This window comes from Caenorhabditis elegans, chromosome II (assembly GCF_000002985.6).
Source record: "Caenorhabditis elegans chromosome II".
In the NCBI taxonomy this organism is placed as follows: Eukaryota; Metazoa; Nematoda; class Chromadorea; order Rhabditida; family Rhabditidae; genus Caenorhabditis; species Caenorhabditis elegans.
The window spans coordinates 12,301,037-12,323,673 of NC_003280.10; the positions used below are offsets into that span (position 1 = coordinate 12,301,037).

The window sequence follows — 22,637 nt, forward strand, 5'->3', positions numbered from 1 at the left end:
AACCGATTTTTTTGGAATTTTCAAAAAAAAAAAAACAACAAGGAAAATGGAATAATTTATTACTCAAGATTCGCAAGTTCGATCAGTTTTTTGATGATTTCGTTCTGGAGTTGCACTTTTCGTTGCAAGACCTCATTTCTCTCCAGCAAATGGCGATTGGTTCCCGATTTTACACTCGACACACTGGATACAGTTGACGATATTTGAGAAATCAAGCGTGGCTTTTTTCTGAAAAATCGATAATTTTGGAAAATATCGGAAAATCGATTTTTTCTCGAAAAATATCAAAAAATCAATGATTTTAAAAAATTATCGGATCATCGATAATTGTTGGAATTAACGAAAAAATCGATAATGTTAGAAAAATATCAAAAAATCGATAATTTTTGGAAAAAATCGAAAAATCGATAATTTTTATAAAATACTGGAAAATCGATAATTTCACGAATCGCCTAAAAATCGATATTTTTGAAAACACTCTTTCTCCGAAAAATCAATTATTATCGATTTTTCGCCAACCTCTTACCTTCCGTCAACGGTGCCGCCGCCGATCGGAAATCCGCTTGATTCGGCGATTTCCACGTTTTCGAGTTTGCGGCGGCCGCCACGTTGCCCCAGCAATTGAAGCAAATGCACGGAATTTCCTCTTCCGGAGACGTTGATGACGTGGCAGAGGTTGCAGGAGGGTTGGGTGATGGAATATTCCAGAACGATGCCATTTGTTCGCCGATATCAGTGCTCGGTGAGGTGGGCGGAGTTGAGGGTACCTGGAAAGCGAATATCGATTTTTCTGCGAAACTATCTATTATCGATTTTCTGAACTGATCACGGATTTCTGGCTTTCCTAATAAATTGAAATGGAAGAGTTTGCCGAACTAGGCCATTTTGGCTCGGCCATATCTGGGGTAGATTCACTGCGCGTTGCGTGTCGCGTCGCGGCTCGGTTTCAGTTGTAAAACTTATGTCCGTGTGGAGTCCGTGTCCGTGTGGAGTACACGACTTTCCCACGCGTTGTCCGGCGAGCGATTGTCAATGGAGCGCGAAAGCTTCAATGAGGAAGGCCAGAACCCCGTCACAAATTTTCAAAAAAAATCGATATTTAACTGATATGTAACTGTACCGATTTATCATAAAATTCACTTTTTCATTTTCTGAAAAATCAGTAATAAGCAGTCGGGATTATCGATTTTCTCACCAAAAACAACTTTATTTTTTCTCAATAGCGCGTACTTACCACATTTGCCTCGGGGAGCTTCTCCTGCGCTTGCAAAACGATGTTCAAAGTCTGCTGGAGCACAATTCGAAGAGCAGCTTCCAAATCCGATGATCGCTTGTCCATGTCCATGTTAGTTGTAGTCGAAAGGGTTAGTAGAATTCAAAAATAATGAGAACTGACGATTTATCGATTATTTATTCAAAATTTTAGGCTTATCTTGTTTTTCGATCAATACACGTGGAGTATATACGCCGCTGCCGAATTTCAATTTATTTCTGAATTTCAAAAAATAATTTTTTTTTCAAAATTTCACGTTTTTTCCCCTTTTTTTTCTGAATTTACACTTTCTAGAAAATTAAAATATATTTGACAATTAAAATAATTTTTTTTGAATTTTAACTAAATTTCCTGATTAAAAACAATTATTCTGGTTCAAAACTCAATTTTCTTCTAGTTTTAATGTTATTAAATTGCGTAAGATGACAGCTGAAATTCAAAGAACATTTTTTTTCAGCCTAACTTTTCTATACTTTTCTATGTTGAGAACTTGTTAATCTGCTTTAAAATTTACCAGAAACGATTTTTATGAAGTTATCGTTCAAACAAATATCGATTTTTACAGTTCATTAATTTTTACCGATTATCGATTTTTCAATAATTTGATCTTAACAGATACATAGATTATTGATTTTCAACAAAAAATATTTAAAATTCATTTAATTATTGAATTTCACCGATTATCGATTTATACCGAAAATCGATTTTCATAAATTATCAAGTTTTACAAATTATCGATTTTTATGAGTCAACTATTAAAATGTATATCGATTTTCAGAGTTAATAAATCTTAAAATTATCGATTTTTTTTGAAATTTACAATTCAGACATTTACCCATTTTTTACCAATTATTGACTTTCACAAGTCCATTGATTTTTACCGGTGTCGATTTTGACCAATTATCGATTTTTATGAAAGTAAAACTTAAAGAAATGTTCCAAATTATTGATTTTTAGATGTATCCCAAGTCGTCGATTTTTACCATTTATAGATTTTTACAAATTATCGATTTTTTTTTGTAATTAAAAATTAAACTTCCCAAATTATTGATTTTCCATTGCATCAATTTTGTATCGATTATCGATTTTTGCAAAATTCTAATTTACTAGTTATATTACAATTAATTTCAATTATTGACGTAATCGAATATCGATTTTTTAAAAATGATTTCCGACTTGTACCAATTATCGATTTTTTCCAGAACACCTTCTAACATGATATTCTCCGTGAACAATGGTGAATACACAGTTTGGCTTCCGATATACTCCCTAAATCCAAATTTATCGATTTTTCTGGAAATCGGCGAATTTACTCTATCCCTGGCGGTGATGATTTTTTCAAGTGTCACATCTTACACAATAGCTTCAAAACCGGCTTTTCATCCGAACTTGAATATTTTAATATTTATAGTTATTTTTAGTTGGTCAGCATCTGCAATAGGCCGGCTTTTTATAAAATTCGGAACTTGGCAGTTTTCTGGAAATTTCAGTAATATTAACTGTATTAATAGCACTGCTATAAACAACTGGTGGACTTCTGACGTCACAAAAATGACGTCACTCGGGTCGCCGCTGGAGGCGTGGCCTTTATTTATGGGCGGCGCATTTACGTGGTATTATATGATACTTCTTAACACGTGTCTATTATTTATATCGATTGAGCGGCGGTTTGCCACGTGGCTCATCGAAAATTATGAGAATACTGCGAGAGTCTATCTGCGGGTTTTATTGATTTTCGGGCAGCAGATATTGATTTTTTCACTGGTCTACGTGACGTTTTTCAATTTAATCAATTTTCTGGCAATGGCTGGGTTTCTCGTGGCGATGAACATTTTTGCCACGTGGCTTTTTGTGGGAAATCGATTCACGAATTTGAGAATTCTACGAGAGTTTGATCGGAACTCGATGCTTCCTGTTAGATTTCAGGCGATGGAGAATTTGAGGGTTTTTGATGTAAGTTTCGAGCGAAAATTTTCTGAATTTTGAGATTTCGAATATTTGGGAATGAAAATTGTGGATATGAATTTTATGAGATTTTTTCGGCCCGACTTCGGAATGTCCCTTTTTAAAAAATTTTCGTGGTTTTTTCCTCGTTTTTCAGGGTTCAGTGCCCCCCTTTCTCCGGCCCCGCCTAAGCCTAAGCCTAACACTAAGCCTAAGACTAAGCCTAAGCTAGAACCTGAGCCTAAGTCTGAGCCTAAGTTTAAGCCTAAGCTTAATCCTAAGCCTACGGGTTTTTTTCCAGAAAATGAAAATTTCAACTTCAAAAATTTTAGGATTCCACAATTTTTAAAAAATTTTTCCAATATTTTTCTCTTCGAAATTTTCAGTTCCACTAGAAGCTTCATTTTTCCAGTAAAAAATCAAAAATTTATTTAACGAAATCTTTAATTACAGATTATTCCAAATTTAACAGGCGCTAAAAAAATAATTTAAGAACATTTCAGCTAACCCTGCGTATATTCCTCGTTGGTTTTATTGGCATAATATTTGTTTTCACTTGTGTAATTATTTTGGTTTTCGACTTTTTCCCCGAATTCGATATTTTTATAGTCTATTTTTTTGATAACATGATCCATTTGTAAGTTTTCCAAAAATTTATTTTTTAATAACTAGAATTATAATTTTTCCAGAAACCCCCTAGTCACATGCCCTGTGCTCATTTTCTCCGTGAGCACCTGGAGCAAAGCACTGCTCCGACTGTCGTGGATCTCTAAATTCAATAAAATGACATCTGAAAATGCTCACAAAGTACATCCGAAGCCAACTCAGCAACAGGAAACGGACACTTATTTTCTGCAATTGAATAAATCATGGGAATAGGAATTTGAAAAATTATTTCTGCTTGTGAGACTATCCAAACATTTTTATTTCGGAAAATGTGAATAAATTTGATTTTCAAATGTTCGGTTTTCTGTCGAAAATTGCTAAAACGTTTTTGAAAGTTTAGGAAAATTGGCCAAAATTGTTTGAGAGTTGCCGCAAGCTGTCAAAAATTGGCAAGATTACTGGAAGATATTGGAAGTTCGGCCAAAAAGTGCATGAAAATTGATAAAATAGCTGAAAGTTTTCGGAAAAAGTCGCTTCCAGAGTTCCAGAGTTGCAACTGCAAGAGTATACAAAGAGTTTACAAATTCAACAAAAAATCCACTAAAATATCTTTATTCATAGCTAATCTTCGACAAAGCTCTTGACAACAATCTTCGTGTAACGGAACGCAAGATAATACTTCTTCACCTGTTCCGCCAGTGATCATCTGCCCCTTCTCGGCGTTCGACTAGTCTTCCTTTCAATGGGTGAATCTGCAATTATTTTTTGTAGCCGCTTTCCGCCGCGCCCGACACTTACCGGGTTCCACCATGATCCGCACAATGCTCCGCACCATGTCCCGTCCGTGATCCGCATGAAATCGTTGAAATGATAGTAGACGAGAGTGGCGATGCAGCAGCTTTGGACATTTGGGAACTTAGCGTCTTCGGCGACAATCAGCATGTTGCACACGTATTCGAGATCTCCATGGTTCTGAAAATTAATATTATAAGCTCACTGGAGCAAGTATGAGTCAGGGTTGTGTGGCAAACTTGCCGATGTTGCCAAGCACAGCAAAGTTCCAAAATATGGATTTGCCGAACTTGCCGCACATACCACAAATTGGACAAAACATTTTGACTGGAACTATTGATTTTGTTACAAAAATTCTGGTAAAATATAATGAAAATTGAATGCACGCAGACTACACTATCCTTATTGAAAAACCAAACGTGTGCTAAGAATTCAGTACTTTTGGTACCCCAAAAATATCAAAAATAACAAATTCTTCCGAGTTTGCTAAATTCGGCAAGTTTGCCGAATTTTTTGCCGAACACATCTGATATGAGCCCTCACCTTTTTCAGCTCCTCGAACAACTGTCTTTTAAGCGAAATCGTGAGAATATACGGATTGAAAACATTCCATTGCGTGGCCAAAGTGAAAATGTCAAAAGCAAGTTTTGGCGAGAGCACAGCTGGTTTCTTGTAGAATCTCGTAACCATAAAATTGAGACACTGAAAATGTTCGTAAAGGTTTTTCCAGATTAAGCGGAACTTACAATGTCAATGGTATCCAAGGAATCTACTCCAACAACTGTGTAGTCAGAAGTTGAGATCTTCAAATTCTCACGAAAATAGGAAGATGTCAAGAAGAGAAGGGCATGGCTGGTCGTGATAAATTGACTGCCATCAGATGTTCTCAGCTTCAAGTCGTGACGGGATCTGGAATTAATTTGGTAGTTAATTGGTAACTTGGTAACAAAACAAACTTACTGATTCGTAAAAGCGTCGAAGTAGAACTCCAAAGTGGCAGGCAAACTGGGCGCTCCATCATCTCTCATCAAATAATCCAGATCCGATAAATCATCAATCATGAAATCCATGTGAGTGACCACTTGAATTGTTTGCTTGTTCTTAATAGCATCAGCCACCAACGCCGTGAGATTTCCTTCGAAGTTGGTGGCCCATTGAAATACACCGTATCTATGACCAAGTGGCCAATCTTCAATACAGTACTGAAGTGACTTCTGAGTTTTTCCATAGAAATTCAACACATTCAGTTTCATCGAGAGCTTCAAGATGGGCGGATACACGTCCCGAGCATCTAATTGTGTCAGACAAATCCAATAAGAATTATCCGATTCGGTGAGTTCAAGATTCCTGAACACATAAGACCTCTACACTTTTTGACAAAACAAACGCCTACCAGATGATCACAGTGCTCTCAAAAATAGTACAAAATTGCCAATTAGGAGGTGTTTGGCCTAATTTGCATTCGAATTCATCGGTAAAAGTGGCAATTTTATCCTCTCGTTGATATTCTGAAATTATAGTGTTTTGTTTTAGCAATTCAGAAGAAATTTGTCGATTTGAGCAGCCAAACTCATTGTTTTCGATTTTTCAGTTTTTTGAAATTTTCTGAAAACCGTAAAAAGTCGAAAAAAGTTTTAATTTTTAAAATCACTTTTTTGTTTTGTTTTGGAATTCCTTTGTTGACGTGAAATTACTTTTTATACGAATTTTTAATATAATTAATAAACGCACCTGAAACTTGGTGCGTGGCGCAAAAATTCTGCCTCTTCCTATATTAAATCCTGAAATTGCATTCTTGACAGAAATAAAAAATAAGGGCACGTTTTCGACATGGGGTGTCCCGAGAAATGTGACTGCACTTTGAGAGCTTATATCTTGGCTTAGGGTTGGCGGTTTTTTGAGCAATTTGCTTCAATAGCTTACAAAAATAGCGCCTTCCATCGTCATCATTGTGGGGGGCGCTTTTGGGAAGGCTAAAACACTGATTTGCGCGGGATTCTGGAGTATGGTCGAAATGGATGTATTCTTTGTACTGACGAATTTCATGTTTTTTCAGCCCCAAATCTTCAGCTTTTCTGACATTTGGTTTCAATTTGTGCGCAAGAGAGAACTTCGGATTTCCAATTTTTTGAAACTATTTTGAAAAAAATTGGCTCACTTTCCAAAATGTAGGCCATCATTCAATTTTTGCAAAATCATAAAATTTGATTAAACGTGAAAAACTTTTCTACCACTCTGCAATGCTATTGTTTTCAGTCAAACCCAAAAATCAGGGATTAGGGCCGCCTTCTTACTCTTTGAAACTTTAGACCTTTTCTATCCCTACTCCCAGCAGAGCAGGCTGGAGGCCTTCTCTGAGAGGTATGTTTCTATAACTACGTATGTTTTTGGAAAGGTAATGAAAAAGGTCACCTAAGTCAGTTAACCGGATTGAGGGCCGGAGGCCCGAATACACAAAAGTATTGGACAGCCGTTAAGCCTATACTGAGCCCAAAAACTCGAGTTGAGGGCCGCAGGCCCGAATACACGAAGAAGTGTTGGAGATCCGTCAAGCCTATTCTTAGCATAATAATTCATTTCGAGTGTCGCAAGCCCAAATAGACGCAGAAGCGTTGGACAACTTTTGGCCTATTCTGAGCCCAATAATTCATGTTGAGGGCCGCAGGCCCGAATACACATAGAAGCGTTGGACAACTGTTAAGCCTATTTTAAGCAAAAAAATTTGATAAGTGGAAATTTTTATTTCTAAAATTAATATTAAACTAAATTTGGCCGGTCTTGACAAACTTCAGCACATTTACTTGGCATTTACTCAACACTTGACTAAACTTTAATAAAGCGAATTATTCTTGAGTTACTCTACGCCGAACCAAACTGCGAAGCCTAGCAAATCTCCGATTTGCTAGTCGCATGCTATCAAAATATAATAAATACATTTTTTTAAAATAATAAATACATTTTTTTAAAGTTTGAAATAAAATTTTGGTATGAAAATTTTATTCTGAATTTCATTTTTCCGTAATTTCGAACTTTTGCTCAGCCCTAGTGCAAAACGCTTATAAAGGGGCTCATTTTAGCTCTTACACCGAAGATTCGTCCTATTCGAAAATACTAAATTTCCGGATAATTCTTTGAGACTTCTCTCACACGGTAGCACAGAAACTAGATGGATTGGTTCATGATACTCAGCCTGGAAACCTACATTGGCTACTATCTCGAAAACCATCACAAAATCGTTTTTGCGATGCATATAAGAAATGACCACAATAAAATTATCTATCTTTATTTGTGATGAATTTTCGATTTTGTACTTCCTGGCCAAGTTATGCACGTTTGTTTGGTGGAGCGCGTTTGCACCAATCTAGCAACTGAACCACCGTGCTCAGCAATTAACGCCAACAAATGCGCTCTGTTGATAATCAGCCCGCGTGCTCTACTTTGCGCCTGAGCCCCCCCCCCCCCATCGACACTTACTTGAATTCATAGTGATCACTCCGTAAACAATCTTCTAATTGAAAAATAAATGGGAATGAATTTTATTTGATTTTTTTTGTTTTGGAAAATTTTTTTGACGTGAATTTTTTAAAAGATGATTTTATTTCAAAGCTTTCATCTTTGAAAAAAAAAAATTAAAACTGCATTAATTAACGCCCCCAAAACTCGGTTTATGTGTGCTGACAACATGGTGCATCGCGCAAAAATTCACTACGTGTCTGATGACAGTATAGACATTTGCGTCGGAATTTCAGTTATTAAAAAATAATTTTCAGTTACCTATTAAGAAAGTAAATATAACAATTGTAAACTATTGAGCAACTGAAAAAAACTTATTTCTTTAATTGAAAAATTTCCCAGAAACCTTCTAGTTATAAAGAATGTCAGAAGCTTGGCAACTTACGCTAACAAATGCGCGCTACTGGACACATTTATTGCTTCAACATTAGTCTAGAATTTTTGGTGCCCCAAGCCCCCCCCCCCCCCATTGTCACTTACTTAAATTCATAGTTATCACTTCGGATAATAAGGATAACCTTCTTCGTGAAGAAAATAAATAGGAATACATTTTATTTGAAACTTTTTTTTTCTGTTTTGAAATTTTTTTTATTGACGTGAAATTATTTTTTTATACGATTTTTTAAATAATAATAATAATAATAATAATAATTTATTACGTTTGCATTGAAACATGAAATTGTTGAGCGAAAAAAGAAAATAAAAAATCGGACAAGTCAGGTCACGTAAACATAGAAATGTGGATATACATACAAATGAAGTGATATTGAGAAAAAATAAACAGGATCGTGATGGATTTAAAAAATTACATGAAACGGGTGGAGCAATAAAAAGGGTTACTATTTACAACCGAATGAGGGGAGATTAAGAAGTCAGTCAAATAATCAGTCTTAATTTAAACCAGGGGTGTGCGGCAAATCTCAAAATTTGCCGAGCTCGGCAAATTCGGCAAATTTGCCGTGCTTAACAAACTCGAGCACCAAAACTACTGAATTCTTAACACACATCTGGTTTCTGAATAAGTTCCGCGTAGTATGTCTGTTTGAGCATCAAAATAGCTCAATTTTGTGTCATTTTACTAAATTTTTGGCTAAAAAATCAATAGTCTTAGTCAAAATTGTACTGTCAAATTTTTGACGTGTGCTGCAAATTTTGAAATTTGCCGAGCTCGGCAAATTCGGCAAATCTATTTTTTTGAAATTTGCCGTGCTCGGCAAATTTGCCGCACACTTCTGATTTAAACACTTTTAATTAACACACCCGAAGCTCGGTGTATGTGTGCTGTTAAATAAAAAACATGGTGCATCTCTACGTGTCTGATCACGGTATAGACATTTTATTATGAATTCCAGTCATTAATTTCAAGTGAAAATTGTAAACTCTTAAGTAACTTTTTTTTTATTTAAAAAACAAGATATTTGTGATGTATTATACTTTAGATTTTTCACATATATCGATAGAGTTGGAATTTTATTTAAAATAAAAAAACAGAACGCGTACGTATATTTATATTCCAAAATCGCACAAAGTTGTCAAAAGTTGTCGAAAATTGAAAAAAAAACATTCCCGGATGTTGCCCAAATTTCAAAAAAAATTGCCGAAAGTTGCTAAAATAAAATCATTTTTTCACAATTTTCATTGACTGTAGGGAACTACCAAAAGCTGGCAAAAGTTGGCAAAAATTGCAGGAAGTTGCCAAAAGTTCTCGATAACTTTCGTAAGCTTGTTAAATCTTCGAAATTTAGATTTTCGATCTTGAAAATTCGATCTTTGTCTCGAATCACAAACTCTACCTGTTTCCGCTTCATTGGTCAGTTTTGACAAAAAATGTGTCTGTTTCATTGAAAAACAATAACCGATACATGCTCAATTTTTGAGTTTTAAAAGTCCTGTCTTTTTCCAATATCGAATAATTTGGCACATTTTGAATATCTACTTTGTTTGTTTTAAATCATAAAAAAATAAAACATGTGCAACAAACAGGTGAATTAAATTATTGATCAGAGAAAAGTGAAGCAAAAAAAATTGAGCTCAAAGTGACGTTTTTCTCGGATTTTGTGCTCGAAGTATGAATTTTGTAAATTCCAATTTTTCATTAAAATTATTAAACACACAATTTGAATTTTTCTTTTTAAAAAAATTTGGTTTTGAAACTGGAATTTCTTATTTTTTCTAGAATTTTTAATTGCTTTATTAGACTCAAAATTGTCGGAAAACACCGAATTTTATAGTGAAACTTCTTGAAAACTTCTCAAAAAAGTTATGACGGCTCAAAAAATGGCCTAAAATTAGTTAAAATTTGAAAGAGAGAAGTTTTCAAGAATTTTCATTATGAAATTCGGTGTTTTCCGACAATTTTGAGTCTAATAAAGAAATAAAAAAAATTCGACTACACCACCTTTAATAAATCTCATATGTTTTCTAAATCTAATCAAATATTTTTTATCAGCAAATAATATTATTTTTGGCTAACACCTAAATCACTTTTTTTTTCATTTTTTCTATTCATTTTTTTCTTTTTAACTGCTCAATAAAATTGGCAAAAAATGCCATTTTTAAATATTTTTTCCATATTCTATAAAATTTTACAAAATAATTCCTGGTTGCCGAGCTGCCGATAATCTTTAATCTTTTCTTAAATTTTTTTTCAAATTTTCAAATTTCCCAGTTGCTTAAAAACCTATCAAATTTTCAGATGATCCTTCTCATGGAGAATACCAAAAATACCATTTGGCTACCAATATATTCATTAAATGGATCTTTAAATAACTTTTATCTAATTTTGGCACTTTTCGAGTTAATTTCTTACTTTTTAACCGCAATTTTAGTTTTAAAAACTTGTAAAATAATTCAAAAATCTAAACATTTCCATATCAATATGAATATTCTCGTAATCGGTTTAATCAGTCAATGGTTCGAAGCTTTTGTGTCAAAACTGGCAATAATGCCCTATCAAGTTGGTATTCTATCAGTTGATAACTCGAAATCTACATATATCAGTTGGTGGACCTCCGAGCTATCAGATATGGTTCAAGTACCCAATTTCTTTCAAGTTCTCGCACTATACCTGCCTGGACTTTTTATTTGGCATTATATTTATTCAATGTTTATAGGGGTAACTTGTGTCGGTGTTGAGAGGATTTTTGCCACTTATTATATTCGGTGAGCTTTTTTTTAATTTAAAAATGTACAGACAATTGTCGGAATCTGCCGAAAGTTGCTGAAAGTAGCCAATAATAGTGAAAAATTGCCGAAAATTATTAAAAAATTGCCAAAGTACACGGATTTCTAGCTTCCCTCATAAATTGAAATGAAAGAGTTTGCCGAACTAGGCCATTTTAGCTCGACCATCTCTGGGGTAGATTTACGGCGGGTTACGTGTCGCGTCGCGGCTCAGTTTTAGTTGTAAAACTAAATTTATTTGTCCGTGTGGAGTACACGACCTTCCCATGCGTTGTCCGGCAGGCGATTGTCAATGGAGCACGAAAATTCAATGAGGAATGCCAGAACCCAGTGCAAAGTTGCTGTCAAAAATTGTAGAAAGTTGTCGAAAGTTGCCAAAACTTTCCGAAATTCACCGAATTTTGCCGAAAGTAGCCGAAAATTATTGAAAATTGCCAAAAGTTGCTGAAAATTGCACAAAAAATGCCAATTTCTTTTAAACTTTTTCAGTAGAGCGCACTTGCATTAGCATATTTTCAACGATTTTTTTTTGAATTTTCAGTGACTACGAGAAAACTCCCCGAAAGCATATAGGAGCCGGATTAATGGTGTTGACTCATTGCCTGAGTTTTCCATTTTCCTATTTTATGGTCAATAATCGAATTTCTTTCATATTGGCAGACACTTTGTGTATAGCATGTGTCGGAGCTGTTTGTGTTGTAAGTTTTTTGTTGGAAAATAATTTTATCGATTTTTTTTCTTCAGGTCTACCTAATTTTATGGCTGGTCAACGAGCGACATCGCAAAAATCTCACAGCTCGCGGAGCATATCATTTGGCTCAGCAATTTCAAGTCAAGGAGAATATTCGACATATAATGGTAGGATTTAAGATTTATAAATATTCAATTTCCGGCAACCTGAATAACTGACAAAAAAAAAGAATTTTGAAAAATTTTCAGCTGGCTCGAAATATAATAAGTTGTGCCACGTTCTTTGTAGCAGTCACATGTGGGTTATTAATGACAATAGTACTTGATTTAATACCAATTTGGCTCAAAAATCCAATGGCTCAGTGTATTGAGAATTGCATATTTTTGTGAGTTGGGAACTTTTTTAAATCGAAATAAATTTTTTTTCGATAATTTTTTCCAGGAATCCGCTCCTTATCTGCTCCGTGACATTATTCAGTGTGCCTGCGTGGAAGAACGAGTTTTGTCAGAGCATTCCTATTTTTCGAAAATTTCGGAACGAATCAATAACCGTTCGAAAATCATTGGGCCCTGATAGTGATACGAAGGAATATTTTAATCAGTTGAAAAATGCGTGGCTATGATATTTTTTTGGGTTGAATGAAAATATTGAAAATTGGTTTAAAAAATTGCCGGAAAATTTGAGTTGTTCCAAAAAATTGTCAAAAGTTGCCAAAACTTACAGGATGTTGAAAAATGCTCTCAGATGCTGCCAAAAATTTTGAATTGCTGAAAGTTGGCGAAAGTTGGCGAAAGTTGGCAGAAGTTTTAGAAAGTTGGCGCAAATTGCCGGTAATTCCCGAAAGTACCTGTACCTGCCTGCACCTGCAAGTACCTGCAAATTATTGAAGATTGCGGAAGATTGACAAAATTTTCCAAAAATTGGCAGAAGTTGCCAAAAATTGCAGAAAATTGCAAAAGATTTCCAGAAGTTTCCAAAAATTGCTGAAAGTTGCCGAAAGTTGCCAGAAATTGCCAGAAATTGCAGAAAATTGACAAAAGTTTCCAAAAATTGCTAGAAATTGCTGAAAGTTGTCATAAGTCGCAGAAAATTGCCGGAAGTTTCAAAAAATGTGTTACAAATAGTTTTTTTAAAATGAAAGTTAAACACTACCAAAAGTTGCAAAAAATTTTAAAAACTTCCAAAAATTATATTTCTAAATAACCACCAAAATATGAAATTTGACATTTTCAGTGCAGTTTTCAGCGAAAATGATATTTCAAAGATCATAATTACAGAGCAAAAATCGAAGAAATTTTATTTTCGAAATGTCTTTTTTTTTCCGAAAAAATAATTACATGTCGAGTAAGATATCTAATAAATCAAAACATGTTTCTTCTGTTTTTCGTCTCATTTCTTAAGAAAAAAAGTCAGAAGTTTCTCATTACTCCTTTTCCTCAACGTTACCAAAGAAAAAAGTTCCGCTTCACCAAAATTCGAGCACATCAAGCTTGCAATTATGTCTTATTGGAGCTAAGCTGCGACAGGTGTAATTTTTACGGCAGAAGCTTTTCTTTGGAGCATTGAGTTGGAGCTTTTTAGAATTTGTTAATTTGTTTTCCTATAATTCCAACCTTTTTTGATGAAAAAGTTTGAATTGAACATTTATTTGAGAATTGAAAATTTCCTTTAAAAAAACCGATGAATGACGTCATTTTTTGGAGCGTAAGAATTTGTCAAACATTGTTTAAAGTTTGTCGAAAGTGTGCCGAAAGTTGGACGGCTTAGGCTTAGGATTAGGCCTGGGCTTATGCTGAGGCTAAGGCTTAGGCTTAGGCTTAGGCTTATGCTACGGCTTAAGCTCAGACCTAGGTTTAAGCTTAGGCTTAGACTTATTCTTAGGCTTGGCGTCAGTGGGGGAGCGTTAGCTCGCCACTGACGCTATTTAGGCTTGGGTTTATAGCGTTTTTTTGATTTTTCAAAGGGTTCCCGTTGGCCGATCAAAGCGAAATTTTACACAGAGGCGTATAGACCACCAAGAAGCTTTCGTGTAAAATTTCAAATTGATTCCATCAAAACTCGCCGAGTTATGGAGCTTAAGGTGTTTTCAAAATGCCCCTCAACTATTTTTTTAAATTTGAAAGTTTGGCGTTTTGTCAGTTTTCGGTCTAAGCTCACGAAAATTTAATGACAGGAGGACGGCAGTGAAATAAGTTTTCTTGTGAATTTTCAGCCGATTTCGATTTACAGGAGCCGAGATATTAAGCTTCAAAATCCGACAAAAGTTCGAATCCGGGTGCGGGCGTCTAAATTTTTTTATGCCCTGTTTTTCGTTCGCTCTGAAAACGCGCGTGTAACTTGACGGTGGGTGGATGGATTTTGATGCGGTTTTTTGCTGTCTTTTCAAGAAGCTTGCCCCACCTCTGTATGCTTTATTTCAAAAAGATTGGAGCTCTTTGAGCCGAGATATGAAGAGTATTTTCGAGTATCCTCCAAAAATCACGTTTTTTTTCTCATTTTCTGGTGGTTTTAATTGAAGGAAAATTCGAATATTTGAGATTATTTCACGATTTTTTAGGGGTGTATACAACTCGACGAGCTCTTTTCAACGTGTATTTTGAAAAAATTCTACGACTTTTTTAAGCTATAAAAGTGGGCTCTTTAGTGTGAAAGCGAAAATTGCATGTTCCCCCCCTTTGTTTTTTTGGGCGCAATCCTCAAACCACCGCTTCGTGCGCTGTTCTCTTTCACAAATCTTGGGTTTTGAGGTGAATGTATTGTAGAGTAAGCTTCTGGCTACATTTTAAAGTAAAATTTATTCCAAAAAAGTTATTTTTTCATTCTGAAAATCGAGCCAGAAAAAATGTTGTCAAAAAAATGAGGTTTTTGCTGGAAAAATAAAAAATGTTCCACTACCGAATGGGATTTTATGTTAAATTCGTAATTAGTACATAAATACCGAATGGATGCTAAAAGCACAGCTCTCTACGACCATTTTCAACGATTTTAGAACATTTAATTTTTGACCTCGAAATTTCAATTTCCCTCTTTTCCTGGACCAGTTTTTTACTGAAATGTGAATTTTATGCCCTCAATCTTATTATTTTTGCTATGAGAAGCGAGACAAACAAAAAGTTTTTGGCCATGAGTTCCTCGAGCCCCGTTCCTGAAGTTGTGAGCTTCAAGCCTTGCTCCTGAGGCTTTTTTTTTCATTCTTCACCAATTTTCAAAATTTTAAATGCTATCATATTTTCCTTTTAACGCTGACTTCAAATATATGCTTTTCATTTTTCAATTCCAATTGTGAGCGGAGCTACGGCGCTTTCAAGGTTCAGCAGTGCCCGCCCGCCCCCTCTAAAAAAAAACCACCGCTTCGTGCGCTGTTCTCTTTGAGAAATCTTTGGTTTTAGGGTGAAATTCTTGTAGAAAAAGATTTTTTACACATTCTCAAGTAAAAATTATTCCGAAAGAGTGATTTTTTTCATTTTGAAAAACGAGGCAGAAAAAAAATTTTCGATTTTTTTCCAAAAACTTTTTTGTTCCCTTCTCGTAGGATGGCGGTCGTTTGAGATATTTTGATTTTGAGGAAAAAAAAATGAAATTAAAAATATTTCTAAAGCGATAGAGCAAAAAAATTTCGAAAATTGAGTGAAAACTCACTGAGATAACCGACCTTGAAGCAAGTTACTGCCGTTTTTGCGTTGTTCATTTTTCAACTTTGAGCGTTTATTACTCACTCAATCTGTGATCAATTTTAATGCTGTTTTTTTACATAGATTTAAAATTTGACGCTAAATCCGAAAAACTAAAATTCAAAAAAATTTTAGTAGAAATTTTTTTCAGCACCGCCAAAAAATCGAGTTTTTCAGCACGGACTGTTTCGAATTTTTGCGATTTTTCACTCATTTTTTGATGAATCTTTGTTTTCTTTTCTGTATTCAATGAACAATATTTATAAAAAACGGCATCTATTAACAATTTGTAAAATTTTATTTTTGAAAAAATTTTGTGCCAGTTTGAAATGTTTTCAAAAAATTAATTTTTTGCCTCTAGCCCAGAAAAAGTGGTTTGGTCTGGTGTTTCAAAATTAACATTTTTGAAATCCTTACATTTTGTTTCATATTCCCCCAAATTTTTGTAACCCAATTCTCACTTTGAAGGGAGATACAGGCGGGAGATACAGTTCGTTGAAGGGTTGGCTGCCAACACATCGCCACCCCACCCACAGAGAGACACACATTTACAACCCAATATATTCAAATATTACCTCTGCTCTCAGTTTTCAAGATTTTATGATGATTTTTACTTCATCAGAAACAACACATTCTCTTTCCTATTTGCAGGGATAGTGGAAGACAAAAACAAAAACAATATGGATTTAAAATCAGGGCTTCGCCCCGATTTTAATAAAATATATGAAACCCTCTTAAAAAGTTACAAGAAGGTTTTTCCTTGCGCTTGGAGCGCAAAAGAAAAGAAAAAGAGCTATTTAGACTTAGGGTGCCCAGCTGGAATAAAATATAGGAAATCCTTATGACACACTTAAGCCTAAAGGCCCGAAAAACATACTAGGATGCCCAACTGGAATAAAATATTGGAAATCCTTATGACACACCGGCGGTATGGCGCGGCTTAAGCCTAAATAGCCACTTTTATCAAAATACATTTGAGCTCGCCTTGCGTTTTACAATAACTTCTCAGGCAACTCAAAAGTAATCTGTGGATATTTTTCAGTGATCTAAATGAAGACTATAGATTACTAAGAAACTTGGAGATTTCATAATATTTGGGGGGATGCGAGCATCCATTGGAGATTTGCCATTTGATAGAACTTTTAGCGGCAAAAGTCTAAAACAAAGCTCACAGTGGGCTCTCAAAGATCCTAAAACAGCACTGCAACGAAGAACTTTAACGATCTAACGAAGCAATTTTACAAATTCACTTTGGTAGCTCATATCTCCGTGGATAAAATTTGTACAGAAAAGTCATCAACTGATAAGTTGTTGATATTGTTGTAAAGAACAAGTTTGTAGTTGAAAGTTTTTTTACCAAAAAATTTTTGTTTGAGATAAAAGCATTAGAAACGGAATAGCATCATAAAAATAACAACAGCAGTTGCCGCACTTCACGCGGTTTTATCTCAAACAAAAGCGGAGATATGAGCTACCAAAGTGAAATTGGAAAATTGGCCCTCCAATGCTTCGTTAAAGTGCTAATTTCAGGATCTTTGAGAGCCCGCCGTGAGCTTGGTTCTGGAGTTATATTGATCAAATTAACCCTCCAGTAAAGGGGGACCTTTGATGAATATAATCACTCTGATGGTGTTTAATTCCGATGAGTAATCCATTTTTCTTTTTCTCACATTTGTGAACCAAAAATAAGTTTTAAATTAAGGCGGGATATTCTAAGGTGTGATAACATATGATATTTATTTTTAAATTTAAATAAAGTTTTTTTTTTAATTTTTGCAAAAAAAAACGAATAGTTTACAACCGCCTCGCTCAAATGTATTTTGATAAAAGTGGCTATTTAGGCTTAAGCCGCGCCATACCGCCGGTGTGTCATAAGGATTTCCAATATTTTATTCCAGTTGGGCATCCTAGTATGTTTTTCGGGCCTTTAGGCTTAAGTGTGTCATAAGGATTTCCTATATTTTATTCCAGCTGGGCACCCTAAGTCTTTTGGACGATGGTAGCCGAAAGTTGACAAAAATCTGTCAAATACTTGTCGAAAGCTATAGAATTTTGATAAACGTTTATTTTTGTTCAAAATTCTCATTTTTAATTCAACATATTTTTTATTTCAGAATCCCAACATCAAAATATGATATTCCTTATCAATGGAACAACACAACTGTGGGTACCTCTGCCCATACTAAACAAAGCTCTCTTCACATCATGGAAGTACCCGTATGTCTTAGCAATGGATATTCTAATATTTATACTAACCTTATTACTCATTGCCCGTGCCTCCACACTTATTGCAAAATACCGATGCTTCCATATAAACCTCCGAGTTTTGCTAATTTTCCAGCTCTGCCAATGGCTGGAAATTCTATGTGCTAGATATCTTCTATTCGATTATTTAATTGGTTACAAATTTCTCGGTGATAAATCTAAAATTTATCACCATTTTTGGACTGATAAACTGGAGGAAATGGTTCAAATTTCTTGCTTTTTAGAGGAATGGCCATTGTTTTTAGGCGGGTTTCTGTATACTCATCATTTTGCGTCTTGTCTATTTTTTCTATTTTCTGTGTCTATGGAACGGGCTATTGCGTCGTATTATTTGAGGTTTGTAAAGAGAAACTTGTTGCTACATATTATTAAAATTAATCCAATTCATAATGTATTCTCAAAAAATAATTTTGACTAATTTTGGCACGAATTTTGAGTCGAAAAATTTAAACTTTTTTAGAGAGTTTCGGCTTCAAAACGTCCCGTTTTTCCAGATTTTTCGTGGCTTTTTCCTTTTTTAAAATTGGTTTTCTGGTTTTTTCGAAATTATTCGGAATTTCTGGAAACTTTTCTTTTTCTCCCCCTCCCCTTCCCCAGCCCGCCTAAGCCTAAGCCTTACCCTGAGCCTAAGCATAAACCTAAACGTAAGCCTTAGCCTAAGTCTAAGCCTAAACGTAAGCCTTAGCCTAAGTCTAAGCATAAACGCAAGCCTAAGCCAAAGAAAAATTTAGAATTTGAATTAAATCCAAGAAATTTCGGCGCCAATTTCAAAATTTAGTTTTGGCACAAAATTGAAAAAAAATCCGATTTTTCCAATAAAAATTAGGCAGAATTTATTACGTAAGATTTGGAGCAAAGCTCAAAATATCAAAGTCCAACAACTGGAAATTTATCAGCTAGTTTCAGTGAAGTGGAAAAATTATATAAAACGTCGTTTTCAGATTTTTAAGATAGGATAGGGGAATAGTTCTAAAAATTTGTTCTAAATGTGTTTTTTTGTTCTAAATTTTCAACTTTTAACAATTTTTTAAACTTCCAAATTTCCCACCAAATGGGCAAAATCCTTGTTTTTTAGGCTCCGCCCTTTTCTTGGCTAACCAAACTTCCCCAATTTTCAGTGACTACGAACGTAAAACTCGTCCTTACATTTCAATTGCCATAATAATTGTTTCAATGCTATTTTCATCTGCCTATTCTGTATTTTTTGCATTCAATTTTTTCAACCTGACTTTTATTGTAATCGTACTGGTTACGGTAGCCTCAACTACACTATACACATCGGTTTTCTACTACAACACTCGAATTAAGAAAATTTCGGACAAAAATTCGAAACGCGAAAATTATACGTTGGCGAGAAGATTTCAAACGATGGAGAACTTGAAATCGTTGAGGGTGAGTAACTACAAAGACTACAAACTACAAAATACAAACTACAAACTAAAAACTACCAACACTGATACTACGGATACCACACCTACTAAAATATATCAATTTACCAAAAAGATTCCAAAGATGTTTGTAGACTATAAACACTATTAAGACTTTAAAATACCAACTAAAACCTACACACTACAAGCTTCAAACTACAAACTACAAACTACACACTCTAAACTACAAACTACAAACTCTAAACCACATAGACTACAAACTACAAACTACAGATGGCAAAATACGTGGTTTCAACGCACGCGGTTTACGTGTCCCTCTGCGAAGTGTGCTTCATCTGTGTATATTATGGAGCTGAATCAAATTATTGGGAAGTTTTTGGATATATTTTGGATTTTGTGGTTTCTTAGTGAGTTTTTGGAATTAAAAATTTTACAAAAAACCGAAAAATTGATTTTTTTTCCAACTAAAATGATCGATTTTCACTTTTTTTCCGAATTTTCCAAATTTCCAGCAGCAACTGTATAATCGTTCTCATCGTGATTTTCTCAGTACCATGCTGGAAAAAGTCGTTTCTCCGTCCTTTATACATGTTTCGAAGGATGCAATCAAATCGGGTATCTATGGCATCACAGGAAAAGGATCCCGAGGAGGACGCCCGGCAAATTTCTTCTATTTATTTTCAGCAATTGGCCCGGGCTTGGACTTGATTTTCAGACTTTTTTGCTTTTAAGTACAATTTTTTTTGTTATAAAATCAATTAATAAACTGAATTTTTTTAAAAGTTAAGGTGCTCCGTGCGCCAAATTCAACATCAATTAATCTCTGAGCTTCAAGAAACAATAGGCTTCTGCTCCCAGACGTTTTGCAGCTGTGAGAAATACGTATCGGTCTCCTGCTGTTGAGTAGGAGCATTTTTGGTTAATTGTGGCTGTTGAAGGGCGATTCTTGTTAGCTTGTGGAGCAATGGAAGCCGGGTGGAGAGCAGGGACTTGCTCCAAGTGCTCACAGAGAGAATGAGCACCGGGCAGATGACTAGGGGGTTTCTGGAAAAGTTTAAAAAATTAAAAAATAAAGTTTTCTGATTTCTGAGTTTTTAAGAATAAAATTATTTGTTAATTCAAAGAAAAAACTTACAAATGAACAATATTTTCGAAGCAATAAATCAGGAAAGTGTCCAAAGACGGAACCCACTCCAAAGTTAGTGTAATAATACATAACAAAGCGAATAATATTGCGATGAAGCCCACAACAGTTACTCGGACGGTTAGCTGGAAAATTTTAATTTTCCCCCCGAAAATTGAAATTTAATGAAAAGATAAATCTTTTTTTTTGAATTTCGCGCTAAAAAGTTATACCAGACATTTGCCAAAACTAGTAGAAAATTGCAGAAAAATGTTAAAATTGTCAAAAGTTAATAAAAAAAATGGCGAATTTACCAAAATGTTGAAAGTTACCAAAAAAGTTGGAAAAGGTTGCCGAAAGTTATAAAACGTCAGAAATTTTTTTTCGAAACATTTAGAACAGGTACATAATTGTCAAAAACTTGTGTAACATTGCCGAAAACAGACATTTTGAATTTGTAGAAAATTGACAAAAATTATCAATATTTGCCAATTAATTTTTTTCAGTGGCCGAAATTGCCAAAAAAAAATGTAATAAGTTGACAGTTTTTAAAAAATTTCCAAAGTTTTCAAAAACGCCGATAACTGTTCAAAGTTGTCAGTTAATGCTAAAAATGTCATAAAGCGCCATAAAAACCTCTAAAAAAATGATGACGGGAAGTTCAAAAAATTAAAATTTTTTTCAAAAAATTTTTTTTTGACAAATTTTATAAAATTTGACCAATTTTCAACAAATTTCTGCAATTTTTAACATGTTTATATACAAAAAAAATATTGTCAAAATATGTTTCCTATAAGTTTCCTAACAAAACTGAAAAATTCAAAAATGTCCAATTTTACGGCGAATTGCCGGAAAAATTAACTTTTGCAGATGAAATTTGAAAATTGGCGTCGAAATTGGTTGGATTTACTCGAAATTTCAATTTTTCTTATGTTTAGGCTTAGGTTTAGGCTCAGGCTTAGGCTTAGGCTTAGGCGTAGACTTAGACTTAGGCTTAGGTGTAGACTTAGACTTAGGCTTAGCCTCAGTCTTCGGCTTAGGCTCAGGCCTAGGTTTAGGCTTAAACCTAGGCTCAGGCCTAGACTGGAGCAAGTTTCCAAATTGGTCACATAACATTACCAGAAATTGCCAAAATAATTGGAAAAAAAACCTCCCAAAACTCACATTAAAAACCCTCAAATTCTCCTTTGCCTGAAACCTAACAGGCAACGTGTAATTCCTCACAGCCTCCTCGGGTCTCTCCAAAAACTCGTTGACAATTTTCAAGTTAAACCACCGATTTCCAAGAAAAATGAGCATCGGGAGGAAATTCATAGCAATTAGGAATATGAGAACATTTATGAATTTCATCAAGTTATATGTGAGCAGGTAGACAATGCTCAGGACCATAAATTGTTGAAACAAAATAATTAGAAATAGTAGATAAAGCCTCCGAGTATTCTCATAGTTTTTGATAAAAATCGATGCGAAAGTGCGCTCCAATGACAGTATAAATAAACAAGTTGACATAAGAATCATATAATACCACGTGGCAACTCCGCCAACCAAAATACCACGAGGCAATGACCCATAGACTGTAATCATTTCTGTGACGTCATCAGTCCACCAATGACTATTCAGATTTCCGGTTTCAATTTGGAAAATGCCAGTGGAATATGGAATTAGAAATATTTTCCCAATTATCGAAAACTTCCAACTTAAAACTATTATTGCCAAAAGCGTGTTGAAATTGGTGTGAAAAGCTTTTGTGGTGAGAATTATATAGCCAGAAATTACAGAGTAGATGAGCGCTAAAATCGATAAAAGAAGCTCGGCGAGCAAAAGCCCCCGATAGAAATATCTGGTGTAACAGGAGTCGTTTAGAGTGTAGATTGGGAGCCATATGGTACTGAAGGAGCTATTTTTGAGCAGAAATATCATTACCGAGTTGAAGCTTTAAGGTGAAGCTAGCTGGAAATAAAGGAAAAAGGAAAAACTTAAAAAAGCAGGATTCGGGAAGTTCACCTGTCGGAGTCACGTCACTTTCTGGAAAATACTAGAGGCCAACTGTTGTTTCTGGGGGGTTTTTGGGCTGGAAACTTCTGCAACTCTTGAAAATTCCAAAAAAGTTTAACGGATAGTTTTTCGACAACTTTCGCTAACTTTTTGACCCTTTGGGCACATCGCCAACTTTTAACAATTTGAATAC

General features: G+C 34.8%; 6 protein-coding genes and 3 non-coding genes across 12 annotated transcripts; 4 read left to right on the forward strand and 5 right to left on the reverse strand.

The window, feature by feature from the left end:
- Positions 1–39: 39 nt before the first annotated feature.
- On the reverse strand, positions 40–1,418 carry C50E10.1 (Dof-type domain-containing protein). Its single transcript, NM_064210.5, has 3 exons — positions 1,235–1,418; positions 527–767; positions 40–228 (listed from the first exon to the last, which is right to left on the reverse strand). The coding sequence occupies exons 1-3, from the start codon at positions 1,343–1,345 to the stop codon at positions 212–214; spliced, it is 369 nt and encodes a 122-aa protein (NP_496611.1). The 5' UTR covers positions 1,346–1,418; the 3' UTR covers positions 40–211.
- Positions 1,419–2,488: 1,070 nt separating this feature from the next.
- sre-50 (G_PROTEIN_RECEP_F1_2 domain-containing protein) lies at positions 2,489–4,170 on the forward strand (the record flags this gene model as incomplete). Its single annotated transcript, NM_064211.3, has 3 exons — positions 2,489–3,226; positions 3,721–3,854; positions 3,907–4,170. 3 exons carry the CDS (start codon positions 2,489–2,491, stop codon positions 4,094–4,096), a joined length of 1,062 nt encoding a protein of 353 aa, NP_496612.2. The 3' UTR covers positions 4,097–4,170.
- On the reverse strand, positions 3,900–3,966 carry C50E10.12. Its single transcript, NR_051780.1, has one exon. It is a non-coding gene; the product is annotated as an Unclassified non-coding RNA C50E10.12 (non-coding RNA).
- Positions 4,171–4,417: 247 nt separating the features above from the next.
- C50E10.2 (BTB domain-containing protein) lies at positions 4,418–8,678 on the reverse strand (the record flags this gene model as incomplete). 4 transcript variants are annotated; one of them, NM_001373801.3, is made up of 9 exons in its annotated part: positions 4,418–4,575; positions 4,622–4,795; positions 5,159–5,317; positions 5,362–5,524; positions 5,576–5,962; positions 6,009–6,123; positions 6,347–6,396; positions 7,700–7,805; positions 8,609–8,668. In NM_001373801.3, the coding sequence occupies 5 exons, from the start codon at positions 5,866–5,868 to the stop codon at positions 4,507–4,509; spliced, it is 858 nt and encodes a 285-aa protein (NP_001359771.1). The 4 variants fall into 4 exon arrangements, 3 of the variants coding, with proteins under 3 accessions (NP_001359771.1, NP_001254337.1, NP_001254338.1); NR_051781.1 differs by having other exon boundaries at positions 4,507–4,575; positions 8,609–8,678; NM_001267408.3 differs by lacking the exons at positions 6,347–6,396; positions 7,700–7,805 and having other exon boundaries at positions 4,507–4,575; positions 8,609–8,678.
- A 2,145-nt stretch (positions 8,679–10,823) lies between these two features.
- sre-51 (Serpentine Receptor, class T) lies at positions 10,824–12,624 on the forward strand (the record flags this gene model as incomplete). The annotated part of the gene is made up of 5 exons (NM_064213.3): positions 10,824–11,290; positions 11,853–12,009; positions 12,056–12,169; positions 12,251–12,387; positions 12,444–12,624. The coding sequence occupies 5 exons, from the start codon at positions 10,824–10,826 to the stop codon at positions 12,622–12,624; spliced, it is 1,056 nt and encodes a 351-aa protein (NP_496614.3).
- A 5,180-nt stretch (positions 12,625–17,804) lies between these two features.
- Positions 17,805–20,034, forward strand: sre-49 (Serpentine Receptor, class E (Epsilon); the record flags this gene model as incomplete). Its single annotated transcript, NM_064214.2, has 4 exons — positions 17,805–18,274; positions 19,057–19,330; positions 19,600–19,733; positions 19,839–20,034. The coding sequence occupies 4 exons, from the start codon at positions 17,805–17,807 to the stop codon at positions 20,032–20,034; spliced, it is 1,074 nt and encodes a 357-aa protein (NP_496615.2).
- Positions 20,035–20,156: 122 nt separating this feature from the next.
- On the reverse strand, positions 20,157–22,369 carry sre-53 (Serpentine Receptor, class E (Epsilon); the record flags this gene model as incomplete). The annotated part of the gene is made up of 3 exons (NM_064215.2): positions 20,157–20,370; positions 20,462–20,595; positions 21,614–22,369. The coding sequence occupies 3 exons, from the start codon at positions 22,367–22,369 to the stop codon at positions 20,157–20,159; spliced, it is 1,104 nt and encodes a 367-aa protein (NP_496616.2).
- On the forward strand, positions 21,386–21,448 carry C50E10.16. The gene has a single exon (NR_051782.1). It is a non-coding gene; the product is annotated as an Unclassified non-coding RNA C50E10.16 (non-coding RNA).
- Positions 21,386–21,448, reverse strand: C50E10.14. Its single transcript, NR_051783.1, has one exon. It is a non-coding gene; the product is annotated as an Unclassified non-coding RNA C50E10.14 (non-coding RNA).
- Positions 22,370–22,637: the final 268 nt, after the last annotated feature.